The 23,961-nt window shown below is 39.3% G+C and overlaps 1 protein-coding gene across 2 annotated transcripts; it reads left to right on the top strand.

Moving 5' to 3' along the window:
- Nucleotides 1–1,529: 1,529 nt before the first annotated feature.
- Nucleotides 1,530–20,464, top strand: LOC110048125 (uncharacterized). 2 transcript variants are annotated; one of them, XM_089298542.1, is made up of 15 exons: nucleotides 1,530–1,691; nucleotides 3,757–3,905; nucleotides 4,157–4,408; nucleotides 4,842–5,006; nucleotides 5,167–5,280; nucleotides 5,485–5,610; nucleotides 7,467–7,563; nucleotides 10,810–11,028; nucleotides 11,459–11,835; nucleotides 12,448–12,615; nucleotides 13,085–13,195; nucleotides 13,426–13,545; nucleotides 18,150–18,240; nucleotides 18,346–18,711; nucleotides 19,432–20,464. In XM_089298542.1, the coding sequence occupies exons 1-15, from the start codon at nucleotides 1,604–1,606 to the stop codon at nucleotides 20,163–20,165; spliced, it is 3,177 nt and encodes a 1,058-aa protein (XP_089154668.1). In that variant the 5' UTR covers nucleotides 1,530–1,603; the 3' UTR covers nucleotides 20,166–20,464. The 2 variants fall into 2 exon arrangements, with proteins under 2 accessions (XP_089154668.1, XP_089154667.1); XM_089298541.1 differs by having other exon boundaries at nucleotides 1,532–1,691; nucleotides 18,346–18,720.
- The last annotated feature ends 3,497 nt before the right edge of the window (nucleotides 20,465–23,961 follow it).

The following is a 23,961-nucleotide window of genomic DNA, read 5'->3' as shown; positions in this document are numbered from 1 at the left end:
CTCTAGCTTCTTGAGTTCCCAGGTGGATCCATAAGTACAGCTTAAAGCATGAATCAATTGTTTTGTAACATGGTCAATGAAAATGGATTTCTTGTGGGAAGCGATGTTTACTTTACTCAAGTTATGCGATTATGATGCACGCTTTGCTAGCTACATATATGTTCCACTGAGAGTGACTTTATAGCATGCCATTGATTGGTATTATTTGCCCCTTGTTTGAAATAAACTGGACATTTGAAATGACCTAGATTTGTATCCCAACATTGAGTAAAGTTGTGTTTCAGTTGGCTTGTTAACTTAAGGGCTAGAGCAAGCTATCCTCGGCTGTTGGAGTTTAATTTCTAAGTCTGTGATAAACCACGTAGTAGGAGATAGAATCGTTATTTAATGTGCTCGCTTCTCTGCATACCTTCTACGCAAGCGATATAGAGGCCTTCGGGACGGAAGGTTGACACCGTCGAACATATAGAACGACAAAAGTTTTCTGAAACGTGCTTAAGCGTGCTGTATCTAATCCCTGTTTGCTTTAATTAGTGCAACGTAAATATGTTAATTAGGTCTTGACTTGGCACCATTTCAGCGCACCATGAATAAGCACCCGATTATTGAAAGGTAGACTGATTTGAGATTCCCGCCTGCCATCATTCATTGTACCGATGCGATTCATTTCGAAAGTACTAGGAAAGCATTTTGGGTGTAATTTTCAACTGCAAGGTGAGTCCTTTATCCATTCCGTGATAAGATTTGTTGTTGGAATTATTCCCACAGGTAACTATAACCTGACCTGTAAATCTGCTTTGAAAAAAGCCTTTCAGCTCTACCAAAAGCACATGCTAGAAATATATTTTGTTCAAGTCTTATCTGTAAAATGTCCAGAAACTCATAAAGTTTACTTTCTTTAAATGTAGTACCGGGTAGGTGCTTGTACTTTTCACTGCGTACTTGCATTTACAGGCCGCAAGTTCCCTGATGTACCATTGTCTGTGATGATGATTTCCCATTTCGTGATAATGTGATATTTATTTAGCGTCAATCCCTTAAGCTTTTAACTGCTCCAGTCATTAAGATGTTTTGTGCCAGTTATTTGTTTCAAAACAATCTCATCCCACCCTATTATCTGTTGCTTATCTCTTTTGTGACTACCTGTCGCGCCACCCTACCCTTTACATTATTGCACAGAACAGAATATTTTTGTAATCTTTTGAGGAAATGTATCGAAGTTAGTCACAAAGCCAGCCACGAATAAACTTTTAACCATCGCCAATCGCATCACATTGATAGTTAACTGAAGCACCGTCAACCTGTGCTTATAAAGCTTCCGCGTTGTTTTAATATGTACCACAGCTACCCACTTGGGTGTTCGGTCTGTACCTGCTAATGTTCGCACGATACGTGCGTTTCTAACTCAAGTCGTGTCAAAATTTCAGGAATGTTTTAATACCTGGCACCTTCAGTGTGATTTTAACCTGACCTGCACAAATCCAGTTGCAAACAATATAATCAAGATGCACATTCCTTCTGCTTACGTATGATGCCAGTTTGAGTCGTGATAAAATAACACTCTGACAAACCCAAAGAACAGTTCCCCTCCAGACTCGAAGAGATGCGCTCGGCAATGTGTCTTCCATCTTCGCCTTCGGTTTTGCTGGTTTTGGTATTCCTGGTGATGAATGTTACTTTTACAGTTCAAGGCAAGATTACGATTCTCACATAACTTATAGGATAGCAGTTTACACGCAGTGCAAAACAGCTCAAAACCGCATTGTTTTAGGTTACAGTTTGTATGTCATTGTTCTTTTTAAATCTTGAGGAAGTTTAGAGACTTTCTTGAAAGTTTCTTATTGGTCATATATATTCCTAGAATCAAGCATTTCCATAAAAAGCCAAGAAACCTGTTTTCGTTATTCAAGAATTAATCTCATAGTTCGGTTATAATTGCTATTGTTATTCGAATAAAAATAGACTCGATAAAGATGTTCCTTGATCCGGATCGATTAGCTATTCTTGTGTAAAATGCCACCCATAATTTTATTCAATGTTAATTCGTAGTACTGTATATTCGTGCAGTTTAGGGAAAAAACATTTTCTTTGTCGAAAACAGCGGCAGTGTTATAATAGTAAAATGTATCATCGACATTATCATTTTAGCAGCAGACTCAAGTCGACTCGCCCCCGAAATAATCTTTTCTTTTCTGGTGGCTGTGAATATATCTAGAGCAGTTTCCAAAACAAACTTATTTGCGGTGTTTTCTGTTAGAGATGTAACCAGCTTTGGCATTGTTTCTTCACGGACAAATTGCACTAGTCTCGAGTAAAAGGAGATATTTACTATAGAAAGACATCGTTTAAAGGTGACACTGGCTGTTAACCTACTTTCTAGCGATAAAACTTTTGATCAAATACAAGTGTCTCTAGCTAGATACAACTTGATACGTTTGACTCATTACGTTATCGCACCAGAGAGACTGGGTGGAGGGGCGAGAGTTAATTGCGCAAAACCGTACGTATTATCCGTTCTTGAAGTGTTTTGGAGGTTAAAAAGTATCACTTTTGAGCATTTTAACTCGAGCTTCGCAGTCAGGAAAAGGTGTCGAAGTGCCACTTGGCAGGTCTTCCTGAAAACTGTTCGAATGTGCAGGAACTCATCTTGTAAATAGAAAAAAAAAAAAAAAAAACCCAACATGCCTAAGCTTACCGTAAATCTTTGACGCATTTGTTTGTCATCGAGAAGTGGATACTGTTCAATGTTTATTGCATTTGGCAGGTTCCGATGAATGCCAGCTTTTATAAAAAGCCTATCACGTTAATTCTGCGGTGCACTAAATCCTGTTTAACAGTCAAAAAGAAGGTTTAAATTGATTTGTTTTTCTTTGGTTTCATTGCAATGTGAATACCATTTTTTTCTAATTAAAAAAATTGAAGTCAGATTGAGTTAGACTTTCGGACTTTATTTTCTCATCGGTGGGTCGCTTAACCCGATCTGATGTTACTGTCGAGTTAATACGTATTCAGTGAAGCTACGCATATCCCTCCAACTTAACATCTTAGTTCGTTCTACAAGTTTTAAACTTATTCGTATCACTGAGAATAACACTTATTTGTATCACTGGAAACGGTCGGCACACAATGTGTTACTGACGTTTTAGGCGCCACTGAGGAAGCTGTAGCTAGCTGATGACCTTTTAAGTCCTGGCTGTATCTTGTGAATCTACCTGGGACCTAAACTGATTTTTGAAATTAATTTTAATCTCAGCCTGTCGTAACTCTGCATTTTTTCATGGCAGTTTGTTTTCGTTTGTTTCTGTTGTTGTTCTCTTTGTTGTTTATAGGAGCCGTTTATTTATATGCTTGATATATAGTTTTCCTGCAAACAAGAGATCGCACGCTGCCGATTTTCTTCACAATATCAGGGCGGATTCAGAAAATTCAGATGGAGGGGGCTAAAGGATCTGCGGCAGAGCGTAAGCTACCCCCTTCACTAACCGAATGAAAAAATCTGCTCTAAAGACGGATTGCCCATTTTTTGTCAAAAACACAAGAAAAAAATGGGGACCGTGGCCGCCTCGGCCCCCCCCCCCCCTTCCTCCTATATCCACTCCTAAATAAAACGGGATTTGGCTTTCAAACTGACCTAGCATTTGCTTTATATTTATAGCATCTCATTTGCATTTATCCATTTATGTCCTGCCCTTATGTTTTTAACACTTAATACACGTGTTTGTCAGCTAACACGAGTTTACCGTTTTGTCTGGTCAGGGATTTCTCTGCTGCAAACTGGCAAACTCAACATGTCGCAAACTTTTCAAGATTGGAGCTGCAGCAGTGGATGTTCACCTCCTCTAAATTGTCGACTGGCTATTTGTACCAACGTTGCATTTCCTCAAGCGTTCAGTGGATCGGCAAAGGCAAGTATGCCTTTCAGAATGGCTGAAAATCATTCAATGTTTAAACGCTGTTTTATTAGAAACTTTAAAGTATTAAAGTTGTTTCCATGTGCAGGTTTAGTTTTACTGAAAAAGTTGAAGCATATTGAAACTTCAACCAGAAGGCTTGTAGTTGCCAGACAAGCAATTTCAGGTCTAAAGTTTAGTATAGATTATTTAACTAATAAATAAAATTTCTGTTACTAATATATTAAAATTCCAAATCCCTTTAGGTTCAAGTGCATGTGTCAATGAGCCACAGTGAAGAGTTTTCACGTGTTCACTCGCCTTCTGCTGTGTGGGTTCAGTCCATTAGTACGCGTGGATTTGAGGTCTGTTCACGTGAAACAGGGACTGGATCAAATAAAACTGGAATTATCAACTGGCTTGCCCATCAAAATCATCCAAAAATGTTGCATGGCAGTGTGACTTCTCAAGGAATGTGGACAACAGAAAGCAAATGTGACAAAGTTACATTCTCACAGGTTAGACACTGAAACAAATTTACTGAATCCAAAACAGTATTTTGCAAAAACCTAACCTGACGTCATGGTTTACAACACAAGTGGAGCTGAAATTCTCATTTTAGCGAACTGTTAAAACGCATTATCATAACACACTTTTGAGCATGCTATTTCCTTCTTCTCAAGGTAGCTGAAGCACTAATTCAGTAATTGGAAAGGGATCGTTATATGCTTCAGTAATGAGCCGGATTACCGTTAATTTTTCTATTCCTCAATATGTGCTAAAAATAATTCTCGAGCAATATTAATCTCGCCGTTAACTTTCTCCTTTGCTTACAGTTCATTAGCAACTCCGAAATTTTGTGCTTAATTTCATGTACTTAAGCTGGTCGTAGAACGCAATGACTAGCTCCTTCAATGCATCAATTGTAAAATAAGTTTGCGTAATTTACAGAGCTTTGGTGGAAGACCTTCTGTATTTGTCTCAGCTAAGTATGCTCGTAGTACAAAGCCTTATGACGCAATGTATGTTTGGTTGGAGAACGTGAATTTTGCAAGTTTCGAAGTTTGCATCCGGGAATTCTTGCCTTTTGACGGAAAACATCAAGACACAATTGTGGTAAGTGAAATACTTTTAATATATTTTTGAGACTTAAATATTCCATTAGTGTAAAGATTTGATTACTGCTTTGATTTGATTTCTTTGATTGCTGCTTTTTTTAGAATTTATGATGTCTTTGGTGAAGACATCTTAAAATACTTATCTTTTTTCTTCACAGGATTGGTTTGCTTTCCCTGGCAATGGTTCTGAATTTAATTTTACGTTGGTAGGGGAAGCGTTTTTCCCCAACACAGGAAACCCATCAAGTGACGATAACTATGGCTTCTGTCAAGTAAGTGCATTTGATTAGCGGGTGTCGGTCATCGCACACACGTTTTTCATCTCAGCTGATAAGTCTAGCATTATCAGCTATTGCAAATTTAAAGGGTGATCTAACAAACACATTATCGCTTTCAACAAAATTTCAATTACGAGAGTGGTTGTCTCAAGACTATCTTCTGACTGTTTTAAACGCATTTTTTGTTTCTCTTCACAGCAAATGCAGTTCAACACCACCTTTTATGCGTCACCAGTTGTACTTGTGTCTGTTCATCATGATTACGATCGTAAAGTGAAAAACCACATTCCACCAGAATACAACATAATAACGGCCTGGGTCGAGGTATGACATAACTCTGTATTGGATGTTTATCGATGGCAGTTTGTTCTTGTTATTTTCTCGGAAACTAACGGGTAAAAACAGTAAACGCAGTGGTCTAAAAAGTCTCTATCCTATTAACAATGTGTGAAAATCGTTTATTTTACAAGTTTACATGACGTGTAATGGCTATCATGATGAATCATGATGAATGGGAATGTGAATGGGAATGGGGAACGGGGAACGGGGAATCTTTAAAATGAGGAATCTTTAAAAGCGGGAATCTTTAAAATGGGGAATCTTTAAAAGCGGGAATCTTTAAAACGGGGAATCTTTAAAAGCGGGAATCTACACGCTATTAAAGCACATCGGTTTAGCGGGATAGTGGAGCGGTTCAAATCTCGATTCTCACTCTGAGATCCGCTAGACCGACCAAAGAATCTAACCGCCTGGATTTATCTTAACTCCGGACTGTGACGTTTAGTTTCGCAGCGATGGATATTTGTCGTAGCCTTATCATGTGCTAATGGAAGGACTTACGACTTAACGACAAATATATGCCAGGGAAAACACGTTTTTGATTGTTTAATCGATAAATCAACAGTCCCCTCACATGACGTCGCTAAAATTCAAACTACAAAACTATCAATCATCCTGAGATTTTACTTTCATGATGTGTAAGAGCAGCTGAAAACTAATAGTCATACAAATTTTTGCTCCAAGTGGGTTCTTGGTTTTGTAATAGACTGCGCTTGAATTTCTAATCTTTTGCGTGACGCGGCATTTACATGACGGGCAAGAAAGCTGTCATGTTGGTTAAAAGAGTGACTTATTTCGGGGAATTTGGCTATCTGAACAGTTCATGTATTAAAAAAAGTATTATTTTTAAAATGTTTTTGAGTTCCTGAAGAGATAAATTCACGCTTTTGTAGCAAAACTCAGTGACAGATGTTTCTGTTGGTTTTCGGCCGCCATCCGGATGGGCGCCAGCATGGCGTCTCCATCAAAACCTCTATAAATTTGGGTAAAAAAATTCTCCACATGTCTTGCGTAAGAAACATTGCTGTGACCTGAATCTTAGCGAAAGTCATTGCATATTTACCTTCTTTCTCTTCAAGATTCTGGACTTTATCATTTAAACTGTTTTGATTCTTATTTTGTTTATTTTGAATGGCATGACGCTGAAAACCGGCAATAAAGCAATTCGATGCTCGATGCCCGAACGATGTGACGGCGAATTTCGCGTATAATCCGTCATTGCGTGCTTAATGATACCTCTTTCAACGCCATGCAGTCATGCGAAGACAATTTCAAAGTGCCCATTGCATTCACTTTAAAGAGGAAAGAATCGGTCGCTTTGAAGGTCTTCCACAGTTTAAGTGGAATGATCTCAGCGAACAAGATGTGATAGGGGAAGGGTCGTTTGAAGCCGTTTTTATCACAAAAACCAGGAACAAGGACGGAAAGTCAAAACAGTGGTTGACAAGAAATCACCCGCTTTCAATAAAGATTCCCCATTTTAAAGATTCCCGTTTTTAAAGATTCCCCATTTTAAAGATTCCCGCTTTTAAAGATTCCCCACTAAAGATTCCCGCTTTTAAAGATTCCTCGTTTTAAAGATTCCCGCTTTTAAAGATTCCCCATTTTAAAGATTCCCGATTTTAAAGATTCCCCGTTCCCCGTTCCCCGTTCCCCGTTCCCCATTCCCGTTCCCCATTCCCGTTCCCCATTCCCATTCCCCGATTCCCCGATTCCCCGATTCCCCGATTCCCCGATTCCCCGATTCCCCGATTCCCCGATTCCCCGATTCCCCGATTCCCCGATTCCCCGTTCCTCGTTTTAAAGATAGCCACGTGTAATATATCTCATTTTTCCTTCAGGAAGTTGGTTTGACAGCCATGAGGATTTGCGTCAAAGACTTGAGTGGATCAGGAAGTAAACACGACCCTCTGTCTGTCAGCTATGTCATCATTGGAGGTTTGTATAATGTATTGTTTATACACCTGTAATCTTACCCTGGATAAAACTAAATCGCATCATTACACGCTCTGTCACCCTTAAGGAGAAAGGTTCAATAATTTACAAATTCACCATTAATTCTTTAAGTTTATATTTGGTGAACTTGCAATTACTGGTGTATTATTAAAGGCTGTTAAAACAAGCTAGGTTAATTCGTACTACGCAAGGTCGCACTTATCTCACAAAGCGTAGGCTTTTCTCGTTGGCTTTTGTTGCACACATATTACAAAGACATACGTCCAGAATAGCTAAGGTGGCAAAATTGAAGCTGAACATGGAGTGGTAAAGGCTAAGGGTTCTTGGGTCAAAGAGGACACTCCTGTCCAAACAATCATGAGTACTTCCGCCCCCCCCCCCCCCCCTTCCCGCTTTCCCCCACACCCAGACCTTGATGTTGATGTTTGTCTGGCTGCTGGGAAAATTTGCATGTATTCAATTCGTACGAGCTTGCAAACGTTTTTCATTGCATTTCATTCAAGGCTATAGGTAAGGTTTCTTATGAGACAGCACTTCTTTTCCAATGTGGAACCGCTCGTCTCTAGGTATATTGCACGCAAAATACATCAAAATAAGTCGCCTCTTTTACAAGCATTTTCATTGTTGATCCGAAAAATCTTTTCAATCAGGAAGCAAAAGTGTAAACAAAAGACAGGGTAAAAATCATTTAAGCTTATCAAAATCAAGTATTTGGCAATTTCTTTCCAAGTTTATGTGCATTTCATATCCCACTTAGATTTCAGATCAATGTACTAAAATAAACAAGACAAGTATAGAGAACACAACTTTAATCTAAACTTAAGTCGATGCTGGTTCAACGTGGACAACTCAACATGAAAAACTTAAGGACGGTGCCTACTTTTGTTAGTGCTAGGTTCACATTAACGCAATCATCTACGCTACCAAGTACACGATTAAAATTAAAGCAAAATTTTCCTGCTGTGACCAAATCAAGTGAAATAAACCTGTACTTAAACCGGAACGCCAGAATAGCAGCATATCGCTAACCACTAACTTTTAACATCTTCCAGGTGAAAAAAAAGCTGTTATCTGTCGAGAATTATACTGAAATCCAGCTGTAAACATGTACCTGCAGATGGCGTAGTGCGCCCGCAAAACAAGTGTGAGAGATGCAAATGTTTTACTTACTGGGGAGGTGACAGGAGAAAATGTAACGGGCACCGTAAAAGTTTTCAAAAAAGATCAATAACTAAAAAAAACGCGTGGCTACCCCTACATTTTATGTTATGAAATAGAAGTGGCAAGCCTATTCAACACGTGATTAGTTTCTGGTTGCGAGCAAAAGGTATTTAGACTGTATTTTAGCTGAAACACAGGAAGGCTGTCAGAAACGCTAAAAGCGCTGTTGCAACGATTTTGGTAATAAAAACATACCAAAAATGTTTTTTTTTGTTTTCATTTACAATGTAGTTTTAAGATCTTTATAAATGTGTTTGCTTTTCTGTATGTAAAGGCGAATTGTAAGGAAATCTGTGAAGAAATATCCTATGCTTCTTTTTTCAGAAAAATGCTGATATCAGCATTTTTGTAGAGATTAAAGGTTAATTATCTCGAAAAAATGCGTGGCTACCCCAAGTTTTCTTTGTGGATTCCAATAGCCCTTGCAAAGATCCACTTTTTCCGCGTGGTCCTAACCTGGCGAAAAAACCTTTGTATTTAATAGGCACCGTCCTTAAGTGTTATAAACTGCAAAGCTGCTGCTTGATTGAACATTGGATCTCACAGGAGATCTAATCAGCCAAACTTCAAAAGTAAAACGATAATAATTAAGTCAAAGACTACTGCGAGGCTGACACAATGTCGTATATTTAAAACAATATTTCGGCTGATCTCAGGTTTAGATGTTACTAAGTTATAAAAATTATAAATTATAAAATAAATTATAAAAATAAAATTACAATATTATATAATGGTGCCGATGTTTTCAATAGTTGTTTCGTTCATTAAAAGTTGCTCGTTTCTCTCATACATTCTCATCAAAGCTTACCACGTTCACTTTCCAACAAACAAATGCTCATCCCCTGGTCATGTTTAACGCCTGGACGAGTCAAATGCTCATGAAATTCTGCCTTCAAGTTGACCATAGTACTAATTCGAACATTCGAAATCAACTTCACTTCAATTTAGGAGCGGGGTAAATAGGGGCATGCAAATCAGCCGATCCAACAAAATTTTTGTACAAATCCGAAACCACAACCACATCCGGAAACAGAATTGTAGAAGTTCAAAGGCAAACTGGTAAATGTGAATGCCATTGTTAATTTCGCACAAAAAGTAAAGAAGGCAACATGCTTGATGACTATACCACAGTGCAATTCTAATAACAGTCTCACACTTGAATTTAAATGCGCTTCGTTTGAAAAAAGAAAAAATTTGGATGAACTCATTAATATAGTGACCAAGGCTTAAGAAAGATCTGTGATCCAAATTTGGATTAGGAACATCAAGACAGGCGCAATCCGGAATCCGCGCTAAAATTCACAGCTGATCCACGATCCACTACGTTTTCAAAATCCGCGAATAAGCTCGATTTACCGCAAAAATCCACAATCCGTGCGCTTTTTAAGGCCAAATCCGTCGATCCGAAAACCTATTCACCCCCCTCATTTAGCAAAACACCTAATGGTCGTGTAAAAGCTACGATCATCAATTCGGGATGGCAAGATGCAGGCTTTGAGTAGTAGTAACCGCGCAAACACGATACTGACTGCACGGTTACTATTCCAATATGGCGTCGGGCTCGGTTACTATTCCAACATGGCGTCGAACTCGGGCGCTCTCGTTCGGGCGACTAATTACGAACAGTGTCTACACCTGAGTGAGTGACATATTTGTATATCAGAGTCCCCGCAACAAACACGTTTCTACGTTTCGTGTATCCATGAGTTTAAAAATGACCTTCAGAAGGGTTGACAGCTTTTTGAGCGACTGTACCTTCAGTACTAGGAATTGTTAACGACTGTTAAAATAATAAACTGGGCTATTTAGGAACAAATCTTTCAAACTTGATCACTTGTTGATATCATTAGTTGTTACGGTGTACTCCCTGGTTATGAAATCGAATTGTAATACAGTAGTAAAGGCAAAACGGCTTGTGTTTGACAAATCAGAAAAAAGCGGTTAATGTTCCACGTGATATCCTCTATTTCACACAAACCAACTCCAAAATATTATTTTGTTTTGCAGACCTGAACCCATGCCTTGACGTGCATTGTCCATCATTTGGAGTGTGTAAGACTTTCAGCGCTCATGAAGCTCGCTGTGTGTGTTACGAAGACTGCCCTTCCTATCATGACCCAGTGTGCACAGCGAATGGAACAACATACGACAACAAATGCTGGCATGAGCTGTACTACTGTAGAGGACTGGAGAATAATCTTGTGTATCATCCAGGAAGCTGTGAGGGTAAGGAAGGGTTTCTTTGAACATTGTACGTGTCTGTTCTAATTAATCTGGTTTCGCAAGAGGCGGATGGCTTATCGGTGCTAGCGCACGTGGTTCCAGTTTCAGTAGTTTGAAACTAATAGTCTGATAGGGAAACTCAAACTGATCGGGATTCCTGACACTTATATTCCAAACCAGAGAGATAAATTTTACAAGTAATATGTAAAACCCAAGAAGACACAATGAAGCATTTATTCACAGACATATTCTTTGCGTTTTCGCTGAGTTACATAAAAGGCAGTCTTTCCAAATTTAAATCTAAAGATATCAAGTGGAAGATTCAAGTTGTCTTTGAGCTTGCTTGCATTATTTCTATGGGTTAGTTACTTAAAATAAGATCTGACAGTTAAGACAAATGATCAGAGAAACTAATTTTTCGATTCATTGACAGGTTTCCCAATTGTGCATGGTCGAGTAGAACTTCTTCGTGTTCCAAAGTGGTCCGATTCAAGCTGTCAGACGGTTGCTTTTCCGCCATACCGCTTTTATCCAGATAAACCGGTACATGTGCAGATAACCGTCAATCACATGAACCTAAACGATTCTGAAACCGTGCACGACGCCATTACTTCCTGGACTGAAAACATCAATACAAAGAATTTTACAGTTTGTGCAATGCAATCTGGGAGAAAGAGTAAGAACTTTAATCCATTCGCGACTGTTGATTGGATGGCGTATCAGGGAGCACCGCCCGAAGGAATGACGGGAGAAATCAAGATGCAGAAATGGTGGTCTGGAACAAATTGTGCTAATGTAACTTTTCCCAAGGTAGAATTAGCTGCCTTTTCCTCTTTTCCTGAAAGGATTGATGAAAAATTTCAAACCTGAAGACTTAAATTTGATTTTTCATGTCTGGTGGAATTCTTGTGCAATTACAGCGCAGGAACGAGTTAACAACTGTATAAAAATGAAATTGCCGTAACCTGTATAACAGTGCTTGGTAATTTTTCGACAAAAGTTTCATCTTTTAGTGAAGTTATTGTATTTTCAGAAAAATGTGCACCGTGCTATACTGGAAACTTTCCAGACTATGTGACATTCCAGCGAGAAATATAATTTCACTTAAAGTAAAAATCAGTCATTATTCGCTCTTTCGCGCGGCTTATCCAGATTTTCCTGGTAAATCATGTTTTTGTTGATGTGCAAAAAAGTTGATAATAGCATTTTCCCTTGGTCCACACTCAAGCTATAACAATCACGCCTTAAAATGTGAAAAGCTTTTCGGTGAAAGCCCTTGCCATGGTCTTGGTTCATCTTGACATGTATATCTCATGGTGATTGGGTCGATTGTTTGAAGCGTATTTTCTGTTAGGAACACTGTTAAAAAGTGATGTTACTTTCTTTAACTTGATTTCACATTTCCTCCTCGTACGTTTTCAGAACAAGTTTAAGGACGAACCTGTAGTACTCATAACAGCAGAACATCTAAGGACTGGTAAGGAGTATGATGCCGCGCTGATCTGGACAGAGGATATAACCAAGGACTCATTTAAAGTCTGCCTCCGAGAATTGCAAAACTTTGATGGAAAACATGAAGACATTAGTGTGGTATGTAGTTCATAACAAAATAACACGACAAATGATTCAGTCCGTTAAGGCTGTGCAGAGAAAGACTATCTATTTATCCACCTTTAACCACTTGGAAAATGCTGGGATACTATCCTTAAAAGAAAAGAGACCAAGAAAACTCTCCCCTTCCAAAGTTTGCTTCGGAACGGTTTCAATGTAGTGCCGTTATTGAGAAAACATTTATAGGTGGAGCAGGACCATAAGCTTAAGTTTTGAATCTGTAGAATGAATCTCTTTGACGCAAAGTTTCTCAATTCTTTTGTAATTAGTTATGCAATCCAGGTGATAAGATCTGATAGGGGACCGGTTTTGAGAAATAGTCTATTTCTTTTTTTTTTTCAGCGTTGGACTCAGCTTTTCTTAAGGCTTTCAAAGCTACGTTTTGCCCGGGGAAGTCTAGAAGAATTTGTTTTAATTCCTATACTAAATCCCTGTCATTTTACTACAGAACTGGTTGGCATTTTCTAAACTTCACAAACCGCTCTTCACTGAACATGGCTCTGTCAAGTTTCCAAACACAAACCCACCAACAGATGAAAACAACAACGCTTATTGCGAGGTAAGTTTGCAACCGCATGGAAAATCAAGAACCGACAGGAAAAATTGAGAAAGCTGAATTTTGTCTCTAGATGTAATTCTAGATGAAAATAATTTAAGTATTTAAGTAGTTCTCTACGTTTCCCTCTATGTACTAACAATATATATGACTTGCCGCTAATATGGCGCGCATTTGCGGTGTAAAATGCACATACAGATAAGAATAATTAGATTTTTTTTTTCACGTTATAGTTTGTGCAGTTTGTACGAAGTTATAACAATACACCATCAGTCCTGGTATCAGCCAATCACAGCACAACAGCAAGTGGAAACTTGGCACCAGTTCATAACGGTATCACAACATGGATTGAGGTAAAACATAATGCATTGCTATTTACAACCACTTATGAAATATACGCTTTTGTAAAATTCTTCCCCTCGTGTAGAAATTCATTGTTAGATATGTGTTGTTTGGTGTTTCAATCGGTGTCTACCACATATTAGTAGAATTCTACTTGAATACTAATGCAAACGGCTGCAATCTGATTGGCTGCGCTACTGCACACTATCAGCTATCCGTGTGCAGTGGCTGGAGGTCGTCTGTGTCATGACGACGTTTTTTAGTTTTTCCAAAGTTTTGGAGGAACATTTTAATGCAGATGGATAGTTAAATTCCTGAGAACATTACAAGAAGGTCATTTACGGTCTCTTGACTTAAAAAAACTATCGAGAATGGCTGGCCAGGTTAGAAAAATCGAAAATCCTGAAACCTTGCCTAAAGAACGCTTTTAGGGAGTTACTTTCGAAAATATTATTCCGATTTTCTTAGAATGTACAGTCTTCGAGAAATTCGCAAAAAACGAAAAAATAGCTTTTTGCCTTATTAAATATGCAAAAAATATCTGGAAAATTGACAAAGTTCTCGGTATTCGCATTGAAACAATTTACAAAACTAGAACACTGGGTAAACTTAGCATAAGAGCTTTACTTTTCGTCTATCTAACAATAGGAAGTTTTAAATTTTTCAAGCATTTTGAAGGATTCCGTTGACCGTCGAAGAATTGTCTTTTCACGCCCCTGTGAAAACGGCAAAAATTGCGTAGTTTTACGGGCTTAAAACGCATCTTGGTATGTCCGATATGGAACTAAAACAAATACTGTGCAAAAGAGTGTCGTTTCTACTATAATAATATGGAAAAACATTTCTGGGCAATCGAGGTTCACACAGGTGAAATGCAAAAGTTCGTGACAGTCTCTTCTCAAATTTGCATAACGCGGTATGTTCAAAGAACTCTATTGTTGAGCACTCTAGTCTGTTTTTGTTCCATCTGTGGGCCATGCTTTGGGGGGAATATACAAAAAGAGAGTTGATCCATGTCGTTGTTTCAAAATTGTTTCATTATTTCACGCAAGGTACATAAAACTACAGAAAAAGCCCAAAATATAAGTTCAAAGTCACCCAGACTAAACACGCTACATGTATTACGTGACTGGCGTCACCTAATATATATTTTCAGTTTATAGCTCCAATTGAAATTTCTAGATTATTGAGGTTTAGACACTTGCTTATAATAGAGACATATCAGGGTTTGTCTTCCCCGTTTATATACACTCGATTAGTCTGCAAATATTCGAAAGGAGACTGGTCTTTTAAAGTAAATTTTAGCATGTGTCTCGATTTTGATCTTGATGGAAAACGAATTAATTAGATGCAATTAATGAAACGAAGAGGTTTTATTAACGTGATCCAGCCAGACGAAGGAAGCAAGTTTTCTTGAACAATAGAGTAAGACTGTTCGAAATCTATCCCGCGATCTGACCTCGGTTGGAATTCGGCCTAGTCCAAACGTCGCGTTTCTGCCGTTCCGACCTCAAATAAATTTGTCCCGGCAGTGGCAATGACAAGAGAACAGCGGTGATTCCAAACGTCGAGTTCAATCAGTCGCGCAGAAGATCGGAAGACGCTTGCTTTGATGAAGGCCATTTTAAATGCTACAAACATTAGCAACGGCAGCTGATGCAGCAGGCTATGAATTCAGTTGGGCACGGTATAAGAGCACGCCGAAGCCAAGTCGCGCTACACGGCATGCAAACTTTATTCATTCGCTTGAGGGGGGGGGGGGACTCATATAAAAATAACGGGGGTGCTCGTCGTACATCTTAGGGGTTAATCTTCAAAAGGCTAAGTAATTGAAGACACTAACAACGACAAAAACATTGTTAGAAATATATCGAGTAGTCCGTTCTGTAAAGAGACTTTTCAATTTTCGTCAATTATGCATTATCAGTTCACCGAGCCTTAAAAACGTTTGTGTTTGGTGGCGCGCGTTCTTACTGCCCAGATTTTTTGTTCCAAATACCGATTGAAGAAGACCAAAAGTTAATCAAAGTCTTTATTTCGACCCGATATTGGGCAAACTAAAACTCCTTTTAAGCCCGTAAAATGACGCAATTTTTGCCGTTTCCATAGGGGCTTGAATTCTTCGACAGTCGACGGTACCCCTCAAAATTTAATTTAATATAAAGGTTTCAATATGCTTAGGTTAACCGGTGTTCTAGTCTTGTAAATTGTTTCAATGCGAATACCGAGAACTTCGACTCAAGCGCGGCAGTAGCATGACGTTTGAAACCATGCATGCACTCAGTTCGGCAGGCTGAAGTCAAGTCGGCGCGACTACTTATAGCACGGCAGGCCTAATGCCGTTCCGCACGGCAGTAGCGCGACTTGGCTTCGAGCGGCGTGCTCTTGTCATGCACGTGCCGAACTGAACCAGGGACGGCGGAACCGGGGTGGGGGCTTAAGTCCCCCCCCCCCCCTTTCAACTTTTACCACGATGACATTTTATTTTGTTTTAGTATGAGGTACAAATGAAGAAATAAAGAAGAAGAAGAGAAAACGAAAAAGTCTGGTTGGCTACAGATTTACCAAGAATTTACAAAGCTACAACCTCGTACCAAATCTGTAGGAAGCTTTTCATGTTTACATAATTTTAACCTTTCCGCAGCGTGCGCTTCCTTCCCACACACGGGGGGCTTGTGTAAAAGCGCAGGTCAGTCAGTACTAAGGCCGTGATATATCATGGAGGGCTGAGAAAGATGTATCAAGCTCACAATACCTTCAAAATATATTGCTGTAAATGCACTAAAAGTACCTGTCATTTTATAGTTCATCCACTAGGTTGATTTTGTTAAGAACTACACCATGGAGAATGTCAAAAATACCATTTCCGAGCTCCTAGGTTTAAAATGTTTTTGAGGGGAGGATGCCGTTAGATCCCTCTACAAACTTGCGCCGGCATTACTTTTTTTCAAGCTACCCACCTCCACCGCTTCCCCCTCCTTCACTTGAAAAAAGACTCCGCCGTCCCTGTGAATTCATATCCTGCTGCATCAGCTGCAGTTGCTTTCTAGCATTTAAAAAGGTCTTCAGCAAAGCAAACTTCTTCCGATCTTCTGCGTGACTGAATTAAATTCGACGTTTGAATCTTTCATAGCTTTTTGTCATGCACTGCCGGGCCAAATTTATTTGAGGTCGGCACGGCAGAAGCACGACGTTTGGACTAGGCCGAATTCCAACCGAGGTCAGATCGCGGGATAGACATCAGACAGTCTTACTCTATTGTTCAAGAAAACCTGCTTCCTTGGTCTTAGTGCATCTAATTAATCCGTTTTCCATCAAAATCAAAATCGAGACACAATGGTTAAAAAATACTTTAAAAGACCAGTCTCCTTTCGAATATTTGTAGACTAATCGAGTGTGTATAGACGGGAAAGACAAACCCCTATATGCTTCTATTATAAACAAGTGTCTAAGCCTCAATAATCGGGGAATTCCAATCGGAGCTAACTGAAAATATATCTTACGTGACGCCAGTCACGTAATACATGTAGCGTGTTTAATCTATGTAACTTTGAACTTATATTTTGGGCTTTCTCTATAGTTTTTTTGTATCTTGCGTGAAATACTGAAACAATGTTGTAATAACGACATGGATCAACTCTCTTTTTGTATATTTCCCCCAAAGCATGGCCCACAGATGGAACAAAAACAGACTAGAGTGCTCAACAATAGAGTTCTTATAACATACCGCGTTATGCAAATTTGAGAAGAGACTGTCACGAACTTTTGTATTTTACCTGTGTGAACCTCGATTGCCCAGAAATGTTTTTCCATGTTGTCATAGTAGAAACGACACTCTTTTGCACAGTATTTGTTTTAGTTCCATATCGGACATACCAAGATGCGTTTTAAACCCGTAAAACTACGCAATTTTTGCCGTTTTCATAAGGGCGTGAAAAGGCAATTTTTCAACGGTCGACGGAATCCTTCAAAATGTTTGAAAAATTTAAAACTTCCTATTGTTAGATAGACGAAAAGTAAAGCTCTTATGCTAAGTTTACACCGTGTTCTAGTTTTGTAAATTGTGTCGACGCAGATACTGAGAACTTTGTCAATTTTCCAAATATTTTTAGTATATTTACTGAGGCAAAAAGCTATATTTTCGTTTTTTGCGAATTTCTCGAAGACTGTAAATTCTAAGAAAATCGGAATAATATTTTCAAAAGTAGCTCCCTAAAAGCGTTCTTTAGGCAAAGTTTCAGGATTTTCGATTTTTCTAACGTGGCCAGCCATTCTCGACATTTCTAGTCAGTGACTCTTAAATAATACGTCGAGAAATAATTGTAAACCGTTATTTGAAACAAATTTCAGTTAGAATTCTACTAAAACAGATTATTGTTAATTAAAGTTACCGAGTCAAATAACTTTTTCTGTTTATTTCCCATTTCCAGGTTATAAAATGTTGTAGTACAAACAAGAGATCATTACTTAGAAAAATTCACTTCCGTTAAAATTACCACAAGTACTGCTCTTGCAGTCGAATTTTGTCAGTAACGTCATCATCATCGTCATCGTCATCGTCATCATTATTAGCAGTATTAATGACTATAGCATTATGTTTGTTTCATATTTGTAGAACATGAATACGTCTGGATTCAGAACTTGTGTCAAGGAGCTGTTTGCGACAAGATATGATCCAGTTTCAGTTAGTTATGCCGTCGTAACAGGTAAGAACGTTTTTTTTTGTCATGCCCAGATGAAAAAGAGCTAAGAAATAATCCCTCCCCATTTACTGAACATAAAGCGCTGACAAATGTTTTTTCTTTTCTCAGACATCTGTGATCCTGGTTGGAGCTACTTTAATGGCTACTGCTACTTCACAAGTGTCAGTTGTACAAACTGGACCACAGCGGTACAAAAATGTCGACAAGAAGACTCGGTCCTTGTTGATGTCAGTAGCGATGAAGAAAATGTCTATTTACAGCATCGACATATTGGCGCGAAATCTTGGCTGGGCTTGAATGATAGAACCATAGAAGGCAACTTTACTTGGGTGGATCGAGGAGAAGGAAACTTTACAGCTTGGGCCAAAAATCAGCCAAATAATTTCAGAGGAGAAGATTGTGTGCACGCACTTGGTGTGGAATACAGCTATGAATGGAATGACGTGCAGTGTAGTGATTGTCATCCATACACATGTAAGAAAGGTAAAATATGAATCATTGCGTATTAAAGCAAATTAGAAGTCGTAAACAATAGCAGATTTTGAAATAACACGAATCCTGCGGATGTTTCTTCACGCTGTTATCTTTTGTGCTTTGGTGGAAGAAGGGTCAAAAATATCAGCAAACCTTAGAACGGGACATAAATTGATCATGACTTTACGGAGATTTATCAAAATTGCACATGTATTTAACAACAACAACAACAGCAGCAGCAACAACAGAGTTTGAACATCACATTTAAAATTTACACATAGAAAAAAATAAAGGAAAATAGGTAAAACAAACAGTGAATACGCAGAAAGAATTCTAAATTACATTTTTAGTGACTTAATGTGTTCAAATCCTTGGCCTGATTGGTTCTCGTATTACTGTCCATTTGCGGATAGTTTTTAGAGAAAAAAAATAGTGTGCATCTGTGCTTAACATACATCAAAGTTTTTAGACTGTATGTAATATTTTAGTGCGTCTACTAAAACATATAAACCACTTACTCACCTTGTTTTCCATGAGCGAGAGCTTCTGCGCCTTGTTCTCGTAGAATACAAGACACGAGCCACTGCATCTTAATACATCCTAAAGCTTCGACAAGGAGACATTGTCTTGATGTAAAACCAAATTTTAAGAAATGTTAACAAAAGAAAAGTGTGGTGATCAGCACACAAAGTTACTATGGTTATGTGGTCTGTTCAACAGATCTAAATGAATGTGATAGAAATACAAATGACTGTCATCAGCATGCCAGTTGTACAAATGAACGTGGATCATATTCGTGCAAGTGTGACCGTGGCTTTATTGGGGATGGCTTTAAGTGCGGTCCCATCATAACGGATTCCTGTTCTGCAAGGAGGAAATACGTTAGTGTAAGCGGAAATTGCAAAATTGATCCAGATGGCGCGGGAGGCCTTACACCATTCACCGTTTACTGCGACATGAGTGACAAGAATGGAGTTGGCGTGACAGTCATCAGTCACGACAGTGAAAGCAGAACGCACGTGCATGGGTATGGTGGTGCTGGTAGTTACTCACGTGACATTCATTACACAGGAGCGAGTCTCTCTCAGCTGGCGAGTCTCACCAGAGTGTCATCACACTGTGAGCAGTTTATCAAGTACGAGTGTTATGATTCAGTGATGTTTACTAGGTACGGAGCATATGCCTGGTGGGTGTCACGTGATTCTAGTAAGATGACGTATTGGGGCGGAGCATCACCTGGCAGTGGTAAGTGCGCATGCGGGATTACCAACTCATGTGCGGGTGGATATGGTTGTAACTGTGATAAGAATGACAATGTATGGCGTGAAGACAGCGGTCTCCTCACCGACAAGACACATCTGCCAGTTAAACAGCTCAGGTTTGGGGATACAGGCGGTAGCGGTGAGCATGGTTATCACACACTGGGAAAACTGAAATGCTATGGTATAGCATGAACACTATCATCTCTATGTTGCTTTTCAGTTTCAAAAATGTTTGGCCAAGCGGAGTTTTTTTTTTCTAATAATCGTAAGGCTAAGTGTTTTTGTGAGAATGTACGGAACAAATCAATTCGTAGCAACAAAGCTAGTGAGGTTAAGATTTTTTTAAGATTTGTCATTCCGTCGCCATGGTTTAAAACAACTGAGCTTTGTAAGTAGCACTTATTGACAGATGTTAAACGTGACAGCTTAATGAACAACTGTAAAGTAACTAGACTCAAATGAAGGAATAAAACGATGGACTAATTGTTCAAGCTGTTTTGCTTTCAGTTAAATTGAATTAATTGTACATACAGTGGAACCTCGCCTTACGACCACCCCGTTAATACGACCACCTCGCTATTACAGCCACTTTATTCTGGCCCAAAAAGAAGCTCAGTCAGTCATTTTCTTATTTAAAGAGCCCCTTTAATACGACCACCCCGTTAATGCGACCAGTTTTCCATGGCCCGAAGGTGGCCGTATTAACGGGGTTCCACTGTACATTAAATTTCTTTATTTCTTAATTTCTTCTAAGGTGTAACGGTTTCGGTGATCACGTGTCCACCCTTTTTGACTAGAAGAACGTTGGCTTGCACTCTAGTGGTTCGAGAGACATGTCTTAGCTCTTGCTGTCAAGCAATTCGTCATGTAATCGGACCGGATGTTCGTTGCAAAAGTAGCCTCTTCTAGGCGTTCAGTTATAGTTGGGGCGCAGCGCAGCGAGCAAAAAAAAAAAAAAAATGGGGGAGAAGCGCGGGGAGAAAAAGCGAAAGAACGCAAAGTTTTTAATTAATGTAAATATGGTAAAGGACCGCAAACGTAAATGCTGCTGTTATACGTAGGATCTATGAAAGATCGGCTGTTCAGCAATTCATGAGAAAGCAATGCTACAACATTTTGGAAGACGGAGGACTATCACATTCTGTTTTCCAAGATGAAGCTCAAATTTCAGGCCTCGCTCCCTCGTGCTTAACTGGACGGTCCCTTACTATCGTGGTGAAGTCTTTTGTACCCTCTGTAAGGGACCCTGCTGGAAAACTCGACCCGGTATTTTTTTTTTTTTTTTTGCCCTCCTTAGTGGAATGTAGACCTTAGAAAGTGATGAACTTGGAAACTGTGGCTTCACACCCAAACTCCACTGTGATGAATTTATGGGAAAACGACTACCTCGTCCCTGGTGCCGTTGCGTTTCGTTAGCGAATAGCGCCGGGAAACAAGGAGGACGGTGCTTGACGGTTAGATTGCGTTCCGTGGAACGGCGTCCGATTTTTCGAGTACACCGGGCCCACAACAACACGGACCGCGCTTAAACTAAAGAAAAACGCCTGGGGAAAACAACAAGAAAACTTCCTCATATCGAGATGGAAATTTGGCTGAGTATATACAGCGTTATAATCCGTCATATATTTTCGCTCACGCGCAAATGGTCTAAACGTGCCACGTGACTGAATATTCCCCAGCTAAAACCCAATTTTCAAAGCCCCGTGTGGCGAAAAATATTTGGAGGATAATAAACACAATAGCCTCCATTTGGCCCGAAAATATGCTCGGATATTTGTCCTTGGACATTATCTGTTCCTCAAAGCTGTTCTGTTCTGTTCTCCTCGCGCTACGCTCTCGGAAAACTGTTCGTTTCCGTCGGAAGAGAGAATGTCCGCGGACAAAGATCCTAGCATATTTCCGCGCCAAATGGAGGCTATTGTTTATGTATATTACAATGTGTACGGCACTATAGTGCCCTCTGGCAGCATACATGAGCTTTTAACAGTAAATTTATAGTGTTAAATTAGATTTCCACATCATTGATCTGTTTCGCATTTAACATCATGCATCAGTCGCCTGAAGGCAACCTGATTGGTTATGTCGAGATAGATTTTTTGGGCTCCCAGGTCAGTGGTTGTCATAACTATGTAACCTCTTGCCACGAAAGTAGTCTCTTTGTAGCATTAATGGCACAAATGCTGTTAAGTAGGATTAAAATAACTTTCTTAATTTTTATAATTCTTATTACAACACTGTTCTAGATCGATGTTTTACATAAAAACAAAACAAAACAAGCAGAGCGATGGAAATAATTTGTAATTTTCTTAAACCTTATTAAATTCCACACATGGAAGGTTATTTTCATATAGATCACGCGAGGAAGACTTGCGTTACAGCGCATCTAAATTTGTGGACTGACTCACAGAAGTACAGAAAATTACGCGATTTCTGAGGAAAAATAGTTGTAGTATACCTCGAAATTTAGTGTTAGACCAGTGATGTTGTGCGAAGGACATCGTTATCATTACATGTTTATGGATTTTCATCATGAATTCGACGAGATGGCATGAGGAAGGAGCGATAATCCATCTAAACAGTACTATAATCCTGTCATACATCAGGAGTTTAGAGAATCAAGATTCAAGTTGTACTACTAACACCGAAGGGCCACAAGGCAAACCAAACAAAGTTCTTTCAAACTGTCATGCAAAACAATTCGCGAGAAAATGGCAAGCTCCTCACGGTAGATGAGTCCAGAAACAGGTCCAGACACTTTCCTACAAGGACAAATAGCAGTGTCGACAACGCTTTAAGACGGCCGTCGATAAAACCAGGAACATGGAACATTCCGGAACATCCCGGAACATCGAATAATTATCATAATTACGCGAAAAATATGTAAAATTAAATTTTAAAAAATCAAATCAAACAAAAATGAACTGGTATCAGCTCGGAAAATAGAAACAAAACAAAAACATAAAAAACGAAAAAGGAAAGAAAAATGAAAGTGACTGCAATGAGTGAAGGCTAGCAACTAAGAAGAGTAATCAATTCCTTCCAGTCGTTCACCGTCAGTTTAATTACGTGACTGTCCTTTATTCCCAGATTTCGTTCTTCACAGAAAGGTGGTGGCGTTCGAACTCCTTAATCAGACCTAAAAGTATGGGTACACGAGTGTGATTTCTTTATTCAATTCATTACGTCAATACAAAGGTATGACTATACACGATTTCTCATGAAAAAATAGTTTCTCCATGAGATAGAAATAGAAACTCTTCGGCATCGAGTTTCTTGTCTAAACTAGTTCGGACTGTTCGACCTCTGATGACAGTGTAAACAAATAATATATAGATTTAGGCCAGCCTAAAAGCGTAGCTCCTGGGCCGCGTTGTTCAGAGCCAAATAACCCAGGAGAAGGTAGAATCTTGATTTCAGTTTTGTACCTTTGCGGCGCGGTTTTCTGTATATTGTTTGGCCTTCTGTTTTGAGTTTTATTGATCACTGTATACACAAAACAAAGCAGCCAAAAAACATTTGTATAGAAAAAAAAGTTATAATTCGGTTAACTTTTAATCCTTGGTTAGCGTCAACCGGCTTCCGAACAATCCTGCCCTATTTTCAACAAGTTAACCTGAGACGAGCCCGCGATCCAATCGAAAACCAGCACTTGGTCAGCGGTCAACTTAGAAAAACACGCGACCTCGATAAGCTGTAAACTTGAGCCCGCGATATGGTCACGTGATACTGGTCAGCGGATACCTTGTTTTGACAGGTGTCAATTGATCATAACATGGATGTCCAATATCAAAGAAGTACACGGTAAACCAAGACTGCATGTCTCTGTCAACCTATTATTTGGAGTATGGCGGCCATGTTGCGCGACTCCGTCGTCGTCGCCGTCGTGCGTGCGCGCCCACGAGCAATACCGCTAGCTATGATGACCATGAGAAAATCAACTCATGGGTTTCCTTTTCTCTCCTTTATGAGTATGGGGCTCCGCTTGGCA

This window comes from Orbicella faveolata, unplaced genomic scaffold (genome assembly GCF_042242905.1).
Source record: "Orbicella faveolata isolate gen_17 unplaced genomic scaffold, um_ofav_v1 contig_3, whole genome shotgun sequence".
NCBI lineage: Eukaryota > Metazoa > Cnidaria > Anthozoa > Scleractinia > Merulinidae > Orbicella > Orbicella faveolata.
This window is presented reverse-complemented; position numbering and strand designations above follow the sequence as displayed.